Raw genomic sequence first — 9,962 nt, 5'->3', positions numbered from 1 at the left:
GATGCGAGTCACTGAATATCATCTCTGAAGGGTTGAAGTTGTAAGCAACCAAAGGGGAATAGAGAGAGCCTCATGGGGGGGGGGGGGGAGGAGAAGAGACATTTTACCGCAGAACTGTGCTAGAGAAATGGTTTTAAGGATTATTATCAGGGAGACGTGAAGCCAAAAAAAGGGCCAGGAGGCTCAGGTAACAGGGCTCTGGTAGGTCCCACGAAGCTGGAAAGTCTTCTCCGTACAGGCCAGCGCGTCTCCCATCTGAGGACCGGTCTGCTTAAATTTGGCAAGGCTCTTCACCAGGGTGACTGCAGGATAACGACTGTGGGGCTAGAGCAAGTCTGAGTCCATAAACTAAATTATTGCCCAGAGGGAAAATCCTCCCGCATTCCTAAATCTGTCTTTTGCTCATTTACTCTTCTCCCCCAGGGGAAATGTTTATTTGGTCACCCCTAGTAAGTCATAACTTCAGAGACTGAGAGTTGGAAGAGCTCTCTAGAAATGCAGTAAAGGCCTGAGCGAACGGAGGGCCTGGGTTAGCCTTGGCTCTACAATTGGACATCTGGCCTTGCTCTCATCCAGCATCCTTTCCTTAATGTCTGTGACCCTGAGGATTACTCGACCTCGTCTGTAAAATGAGGTACAGGAGGGGGTGAAAGGGTGAGCGCAGGAAGGGCGCTGGTTTTGGACGAGGAGGACCGGAGCTCGGGTTCTGCCTGCAACTTCTCCGTGCAGGTGCGGGCGGGTGACGTCACCTGCCAAGTGAGGGCATGGCACGATACTCTCCTGGCACTGAATCCCTAACCAGCGCTTCCTGCTCTCAAGGCCAGTATAGGGCGGGGTCCTGTTTGCTCAAGGCCGAAACGAGAAGGAGGCCCGGGCGGGTGGCTCCCTTCCCAAAGGAGGCCCAGGGAGGAGGTCAGGCCCAAGATAGGGCTCTTTCAATGGCTCCCCCAGACGAAGCTGAAGCCGAGTCATCGCCAGCCTGGTGGGGTGAAATTTGCTATCAACAGCCTTGGGTTCAAATCCCGACAGCTTTGCGACGTTAGGCAATTTACTTAAACGCCGTGTGCCTCAGTTTCCTCATTTGGAAAATGAGGTTGGATTCCGTTTCCTGTGAAGTCTGTCTAAACTTATACTCCAGTGCTTGATGAATAGAATGGGGTCGAATTATATTTAACAGCTATTGTATTTAAACTATATTAACAAAAAAAGGTGGGCTACTCCAACACAGCCACCTCCCATCGCCCGAGCCTGCAAGGCAGTTTCTGATTGGGCGCCTGGAGGCGCATGCGCAACGCCGGCGCAGGCGTGTGTGACGTAGACTCACGCGACGCCGCTTCCCCTCCCATAGCGCATGCCTCGAGACGGGGGAAGGGAGAAAAGGAGGGCAAAGCCCCGCCCTCATCTCGCCGTCAGGCCAGTGCGGAGTGGGGAGGGGCGTTGCGTAATTGCGTCATCCAAAGGCCGATTGTAGCTGCGTTGCGGCGCGAGCTCGGACCCAGGTACCGAGGGCCGAAAGCCGTGCCCCTCTTTCCTCTCTCCTTCCTCTTAAAGAGGCGACCCTCAGATCCCCGTTCCCCGAAACCCTTCCGCCTCGGCCCAAAGGCGAGCTCCACATGGGCAGCCTAGGAGCTGGAAGAGGCTTCCGGCAGCCGTCTTTGCTACGCAGAAGCCTTTGTCTCCTCCGCGCAGGCGCTGGGAGCCCTTACTTCCTTCGCGCAGGCGCTAGACCGGAGTGGGCGGGAAGTGACGTAGCGTCACCAACCAGATCTCTCCCCGTAACCTCTGTGGAGCGGGTTCCTTTTCAGACAGGCGTGGTCGTCTTTGTCTGGTGGGGGTGGGGGGGAGTTTTGGCTTTACTGGTTTGTTTGGGCAGCCGTGAAATGGAGGAGGAGGTTTAAAATCTAGCCCTGATTCTTCCTACCTGAGGGACCCGGGGAGAGTCACTTTCCTCTCTGGGCCTCCGTGGCCTTCGTAAAGCGAAAATAGCCCCTCGTGTCAAGGCCTAGGTCGCATTGGCTTCAGTTTCCCCACCTGTAAACGAGGGCGGTGAGCGAGATGACCTCTGTGGTTCCTCCCAGCCAGAAATCGGATTTTATGATCCCTTTCGGCCCCAGTTTTCTCCTTTGGAAAATGCCACCCGCTCGAAAGTCTTCAGTCCATTTCAGTTAAATGATTTGGTAAAACAGTGAGTGGGAGACAAGGCTCGACAGGCAGGTAACCGGGCAGAGGCGGCTCCAGCCTCAGTTTACCCAAATGTAAAATGGTAAAGAGATCCCCTTGGTACCTGATACAGCCCAGACGGTGAGAGCGTGCACGTGTCCGTTCATTTGACATTTAACGAGGGTGATCAAGCAGTCGCGGGGTCAGGAAGACTTGGGAGGGGGTCTTATTTGTGGGGCCCCAGGGCTGCCTTGTCTTACGAGGAATCCCTCGCTCGGCCATTCCCTACATCAGTAAAAATAGCGGGCCCCTTCCCTAATGAAATAAGCACAAAATATGCAGAATACCTGGAAGGAGTGAACGGTAACTGCCAGATAGAATCAGAGAGTTTAGGTAGGAGGTGACGTCTCCATGTGGGTCTGGCAGTAACCCCGGGATGCTAAGACACGGAGGCCTTTCGGGGCCACCAGAGTGCTGGCTGCTGGCAGGCCGACCCACGATGTTTGCACAAGGGTGAGAAGGGTTTACAGGCTGGTAAACTTTGTTAATAAACGTTGTTTTCCCCTTCCTATCTATGATTTTCTTGGTATGAGCAGTTTCCCAGTTTGGAAGCTCTCTACTCTTGCAAACTGGCAAATCATGGATAACCATAGGATCTTAGATCAGGAGCTATAGAGGACTCCAGAGGTCATTTTAGGAAATTGCTTAGGGCATCAAAGGTTAAACAGCTTGCTCATGGACTCTTCCGGACAGGCAGGTGTTTTTAACCTTTTTTTGTGTCAGAGATCTCCTTGACATTTTGGCGAAGCCCATGTACCTGTTCTTAGAAGACTTATTAAGTGTATTGGTGGTTGTTGTCGTCCTTCTTCATTCTTGAAGAGGACAAAATGATGTCACCGTGTTGGGGTCCAGGTAAAATGGTATGGGTGATGTCCTTGGACTTGCACATAAATTTAAGTGAGGCAGGGTTGCTTAAAGGTGGCCTCAATCTCTCTTCCAGAGACATGTATAAAATAACATACATAGGCTGATGAAATAAACCAATTAAATTGAAACAGTTATGAGTTTTCTTAAAAGTTCACGAACCCTAGGTTAGGAACTCCTAAAGCTAGCCCTCCGTAAACTATACCACAATGCTGTAATATATAACCATACAGCAGCCTGGTGTAAAAATTCGAAGGCCTATGTTCAACTCCAGTCTTTGATGCATACTAGCTAAGTGACCAGACGCTTAATCTTGCAGAGTACCCCAGGCAACTTTCTCAGCCCAGCATGCATGGATTTAAAAAAAAAATGCTGTAGTAAGTGAATTAAACCCATAAAGGTGGTTTTTTGTAGAAAGCTTCCTCCTGAGGTTCCATTAGCAGTTCACTTAAAGTGCCACCTTTTGACTGCAGGTGTAATTGCAACATGGCTTCAGAGCAGCAGCTTACTCATAGCTTTGTTCTTGCCCGTTTCAGGCGTGAGCTTCTCATGTTCCTATCTCCACCATGTTTCCATGCTGTTTTCAAGAGATGAGCAAAGCGGCACGTTGTGGCATTCTGCACTCCAGGTTACTGCCATGGTTAGTTGGAAGTAAACCAAGGCTTTTGTGTACTGTGCCACAAACCAAGTGGCGAAGGCGAGTGGTGATCACTGGTATTGGATTAGTAACTCCTCTTGGGGTTGGAACTCAGTTGGTGTGGGATCGCCTCATCCAGGGACAATGTGGCATTGTCGCACTGGAGGGTGAAGAGTATAAGAATATCCCTTGCAAAGTTGCTGCCTATGTGCCCAAAGGGGCTGGCGAAGGTCAGTTTAATGAAGAAAACTTTGTGTCCAGATCAGAGGCTAAATCTATGTCCTTTCCTACCATCTTGGCCATTGGAGCAGCAGAGTTAGCAATCAAAGATTCTGGTTGGCATCCTCAATCAGAAGCTGATCAAAGCAATGCTGGTGTAGCTATCGGTATGGGAATGGTTCCCCTGGAAGTGATTTCTGACACAGCTATGATGTTTCAGACGAAAGGATACAACAAAGTCAGCCCCTTCTTTGTCCCTAAGATCCTGGTCAACATGGCAGCCGGTCAAGTCAGCATCCGTTACCAACTCAAAGGACCCAATCATGCTGTATCAACTGCCTGCACCACAGGAGCACATGCTTTGGGAGATTCTTTTAGATTTATTGCACATGGAGATGCCGATGTGATGGTGGCTGGAGGAACAGACGCCTGCATCAGCTCCTTGTCTCTGGCTGGATTTTCCAGGGCTCGGGCTCTGAGCATAAACTCTGATCCCAAGTTGGCGTGCCGCCCATTCCATCCAAAGAGAGATGGCTTTGTAATGGGAGAGGGAGCCGCTGTCCTGGTGCTGGAAGAATATGAACATGCTGTTCAGAGAGGAGCAAGGATCTATGCAGAAATCTTGGGCTATGGCCTTTCAGGGGATGCCAGCCACATAACAGCACCCGATCCAGAAGGAGCAGGGGCCGTAAGGTAGAGCTTTTCACATTTTTCCTTTACTAAAACCATTTTATTCTTCAGCATCCACTCCCTCTGTGGTGCCCAAAGACCCCAGATAAGACTTCATTTCATCCAAACTTACTTGTTTTCTGCCCCATGCTTACAGGTCTGAGCTTTCTATGTGAGAGTAGATAGGTAATATGTTAATTACACAAACAAATCCTTGATATTTTATCAGCCCTCTCACATAATATTATTCTGTAACTCAAGAAAAATATACTTCGAGACTTTGAAATAGTAAATTTTAAAGCTAGAAATTTCATATATGGTGGCAGGCTGGTGGGCGAGATGTTTTTAGCCAGCTGGGCTGGGGCATGGAAGGGATTTCATTATGTTTCAAATCACACCACGCCAAGGGGCCTCCGTTCTTTTTGTTCTCATCAGCCTTCCTGACACAGGGTTATAGGCAGCCCTAGAATCAGAAGGTGCTCAACAGGTGGTAAAGTCTTTGGCCAAAGAAGCTGGTTGGTTGTTAAAGAACAATTAGAAAACATACTTGGAATATTGAGGGAAAGCTGTTAGGGAAAACTACAGATTATAGTCTTTGCAACAGAGACATTTAAAAAAATTAGCATAGTTTTATTTTTACTTTAGTAAATTTACTTTTCAGCTTTTGAAGATTGCTTTACTGTCTTCAGTGAAGATATTTTCCAAAAGATACTTGAGAACCTGGCAGTCTGTGGGCCATATTCTTCAGTGACCAAAAATGAAGACTGTGAAGCCTCCAGTGATCTTTCTGTGGGTGTTCCCTCCATTCATACAGATTGCGCCCCCCAGGATTCAGAGTAGTTTTTAATAGTTTAGTGTCAATGGGATAGGAGGTCCCTAGTGGAACACCCCAGAGATCTATGCTTGGGCCTGATGTGTAATTAACAATTTTGTCAATGACCTGGAAAAGGGCAAAGATGGTGTGCTCTGCTCGGCACTGAGCACAGTGCCTGGCACATCGTAGGCACTATAGAATGCTTATTCCCTCCCTCCTATCCCTTCCTGCCAGACCTGAGGCCATGGACTTTTCCCAGGAAAAAACACAAATTTACTTTAGTTAGAACTTTGTTTCGTGGAACTAGAAAGAACCTCAGAAGTCATTGAGTACAAGCCTTTCCTTTTTCAGATCAGGAAACTGGGAACAGAAAAGTTAAGTAATTTGCTTAAGGTCATACATGTGTTATACACAAACATATGATAGATCTGTATATATTTTGAACTTTGATTTCATAGGTGTAAAGGAATTCTTGGTGTGTAATTTCCTCCATCAATGCAAATAAGGAAATGCATTTCAGCTCACAGTTTTAGAGCTGCCTGGAGGACTAGAGGTTAAGTGCCTAGCCCAGAGTCATACAACTCTCTGAATTGGGCAAATGGACTTGAAACCTGCCTGACCCCAAGGGCAGCTCTCTATCTCCTATGTTACTTGCCACTCATATTTTGTTAAGGATTGTTAAATCTAATTCTCTGGTTATATGTATAGGATGATCTTAGTAAATCAATATGAAGGAATCTTGCTGTATATCCTAAAGATAAAGTGAATTTCTAACCCAAATTTATCTTATTTAAAGAGATTATTAAAGGAGAGTATCGTTTTCATCACTGTCTGATACAGATGCACATTTCGTGTTACTAATAAAAGTATTGTTCTAGACAAGGGACATTTATTCTTGATAATTTACCAAATGAAATGTCTTTCTTAACTTCATTAGATGTATGGCTGCTGCGATCAAAGATGCAGGCATCTCTCCTGAAGATGTGTCCTATGTCAACGCACATGCTACTTCCACACCTCTAGGAGATGCTGCTGAAAACAAGGCCATCAAACAACTCTTTAAAGAGCATGCTCATTCCCTTGCAGTGTCTTCCACCAAGGGGGCAACAGGACATTTGTTAGGAGCAGCTGGAGCAGTGGAAGCTGCTTTTACTGCCCTGGCTTGTTACCATAGAACACTGCCACCCACCCTCAACTTGGACTGCTTGGAACTAGAGTTTGACCTCAATTATGTCCCACTGACAGCCCAGGAGTGGAAGGCAGGAAATCGACGCATTGGATTGACCAACTCCTTTGGCTTTGGTGGGACAAATGCAACCCTCTGTATTTCTGACGTGTAGTATGTGTATTTTGTGTGTACGTGAACACTGATTCATGACACCAATGGTGGTCAGTTGGATAAAGAAATAATATACATATATGGATAAACATGTGGAGTCTCTCCTTGATGTTTCTGATTTGGGGACTTTATAAGTACCACACTTCAGTCACCTACAGATACCCTTCTCATATCTCATCTTCCATTTTTATTTTTCCTTACTTTGAGCTGAAATCTGCATCCCTGAAACTTCTACCCATTGACCATAATTCTATCTTCTGAAGGCCCCAACATAAGACTCAGTCCTTTCCCACAGACTAGCTGTAGAAATATTTAAAGACAACTCTCTTGATCTTAGATTTTCTTTGTTCTTCCACAGCTGTTGTATGTTCTCTATGAGATTAATAATGGTCTCTTCAGCCCTAAGTTTGCTCCTGGAAAGATGACACCAAATTAAACAGAATGGTATGGCAACTTAATTATCAGGGAGCTACTTCATAATGTGTTTTGTTGGAAAATATTATTTATACTGTTGTTGAGAAAATTTAAATGGCAGTTAATTTTTTTTAAAAAAACTGGTTAAAATATGTTTCCCAACTTGTTTCAAGCATCCTGAAATACTAAAATTATAGATAGTCCAACATAATAAATTTATTTGAAATTTTGAACCTTTAAAGACATGATGTTAACAGAATTTTTCTTCCAAAAGTTCAGTCATTATGCAGGCAGTCTTTGGAGGCTATAGAAGGATCTTAAAAAAACAAACAAACTGGACTTATGAGTTCATTGGTACAGAGAACATCTATCTAATGCATCTCACCAACCATTCTGCCACTTAGAGTCTCGGCGTTGCCTGGGACATGGAAAGGTTAAATGCCCAATGTCACATAGTCAGTATGTGGCTTGTGCAGGCCTTGAACTCAGGTTCCTGTCAGCAGTTGGTACTTTATTCACTTTGCCAAGCTGCCTCTTTTAATAGAGACTAGAGAAGTAAAATTAACTACTAGAAACATGTAAGGGGCTAAGAGGATAAAGAGGAATTTTAGAGATATTGGGATTGTGTTACTGGAGAAGTTTGGATTACACAAGGATTTGCTCATCCATTCAGTAAGTATTAAGTGCTCACTATGTGCCAGACATTGTGCTAGGCTAGGAATTGAAAGCCAAAATGAGCAAGTCCTTGACCTTATGGAGTTTACATTCTTTTGGAGGATTATAATCAAGTCATCTTAGAGGTATCTTGTTCAAAATGCCGTTCAACAACTCTCTGACTCATGGCCATGTACTATCTGCTTGAACAGCTAGCTAGAGGGTCATGGAACTTGTTGCAATATAAGCACATTCTTGTATATTTTCTGTCTTCTGCTGACTGAAATCTCCATCCGTGCAACTTTCATTGATTGATCTTAGTTCTGTCTTCTGAGGCCCTCAGAATAAATCTCAGCTCTTTCCCATAGGATAGTCCTGAAAAGAATTAAAGATTGCTATCTTGTTTTCGAACTTTTTCTAGGCTAAGTATTTTTCAACTTCTCTTTATAATTCCATTACTATAAACAACCATACTGGCTCAGCTCTTTGGGACACACTGGTTTTTTAATATTCCTCAAAAGCGTGCTGTGTGGAACTGAATATGGTAATCCAGATCTCTTCTGGCTTAGAGCACAGTGCAGTGGGGCTAAACCCTGCTCAATCTGGACACTATTTGAATGAATAAATGAACGAAGCCTTTATTAAATGCTAACTATGTGCAAAATACTGATGATAAAAATAGAAAAGACAATTCCTGTTCCCAAGGAGCTCACATTCTATTGTGGGATATAGCTAGAGGAAATTTCGGCTGCGAGGTGGAGGATCCTATGGTCTTTAGGGTGAAGCAATAAAGCAGATTGTAATTGCGTTTCTTTCATGTCACTTTCACTGATAAAAATAATCTCAGTTCCTGATGTTGAACCATCTGACAGTTGCAAGGACTTTGGTGACAAGAAGTCTCTTTTCTGGGTCTTCAGTGGCCATGGCTGCAGCCCCTTCAGGAGCAGTGGCTGGGCTGTGTCTTGGTAGAAGATAATGACTGAAGGCACTGGTATAGAAGCATTGCTGTCCCAAGGCTCTTGGCTTCAGGGTCCTGGACTGCCTCCATCAGGTCTGAGGGGAGATGGTGGTCAAGGTAGTGGTGGTGGTTTGCCTTGCCTTCTGGCTCTCTCTCACTGTGCTTTTCTGCTTCAGCAAGAGTGACTTGCCTGCCCACCTTTCCTTTGATATATATCCATTAAGGTTGCCAAAGATTGCATTAGGGTTGGTTGGTTTGATTTTCAATAGCCACTTCACAAAGCTGACTCATGCTAAAGCTGTAGTCAGCTACAATCCCAGGTTTATGTGATATGTGTTGCTGTTAGGCTAGGTCTCCCTTATTCCTGCACTTGTGCGATTAAATTTTCAAAACTGCATGGAGGACTTTCAATTTAATTGTGTTAGATTTAATCCTAATTCCATGCATTGATCCAACCTGTCAAAATATTTTTGTATTTTGGTTTTGACATTTGGCTTGTTAGCTGTCCCTTGATTCTGTGCATCACACCTTCATTTAGGTCATTGATCAAAAACAGTGACTATGTAGGAAGGGGCCAAGTATACAACCCTTTAGGACTTTAGATTCTGCTCCAGAATGACATCGATGCATTAATGAATACTCTTTAAGCAAGGTTGATGAACCAGGTTCTAATCCTTCTTACCATACTATCAACCTGCTCACGTCTCTCTATCTTCTTCCCCATGTGATCATGTAAGACAAATATCTTGTTGAAATCAAGATACACTATGGTCTATAGTATGTCTCGATTCAGTGATCTTAATTTTTTTTAAATGCGTTTAGTTTGGCTTGAGCTATTCTAACTAAATCCATGATGGTTCCTAGTGAGTTGTAGAGAAAGCAGAGATCTGTAAGGAAACTTACAAGTCAAAGCTCAGAGATCAAATGAATGGGGATTGTGGAAATGCTTGATTACAGAATGTAAGAGTTAGAAAGAAAGCTATCAATTCTGGTCTGCATTTGACTAAGAACCTTTACTGACAAGTGGTCCAGAGATCCTCTGCTTTGGGTGAGAGGGAGCCCACAGCCTCCTGAGGCAGTACATTCCACTTCAGAAAGCTCTCTTTGTTAAGAAGTTTCCCCTTACAAGAAGCCTAAATCGAACTCGACGACTGCCAGCCATTGTTCCAACCTT

At 44.9% G+C, this 9,962-nt stretch overlaps 1 protein-coding gene across 1 annotated transcript; it reads left to right on the top strand.

Moving 5' to 3' along the window:
* The first annotated feature begins 1,412 nt into the window (after nt 1-1,412).
* On the top strand, nt 1,413-6,853 carry OXSM (3-oxoacyl-ACP synthase, mitochondrial). The gene is made up of 3 exons (XM_036758625.1): nt 1,413-1,499; nt 3,621-4,633; nt 6,361-6,853. The coding sequence occupies exons 2-3, from the start codon at nt 3,651-3,653 to the stop codon at nt 6,761-6,763; spliced, it is 1,386 nt and encodes a 461-aa protein (XP_036614520.1). The 5' UTR covers nt 1,413-1,499; nt 3,621-3,650; the 3' UTR covers nt 6,764-6,853.
* Nucleotides 6,854-9,962: the final 3,109 nt, after the last annotated feature.

Source organism: Trichosurus vulpecula, chromosome 5 (genome assembly GCF_011100635.1).
Source record: "Trichosurus vulpecula isolate mTriVul1 chromosome 5, mTriVul1.pri, whole genome shotgun sequence".
NCBI classification, from domain to species: Eukaryota; Metazoa; Chordata; class Mammalia; order Diprotodontia; family Phalangeridae; genus Trichosurus; species Trichosurus vulpecula.
The sequence above is the reverse complement of the archived record's forward strand: the minus strand, read 5'-3'. Positions and strand labels throughout refer to the sequence as shown.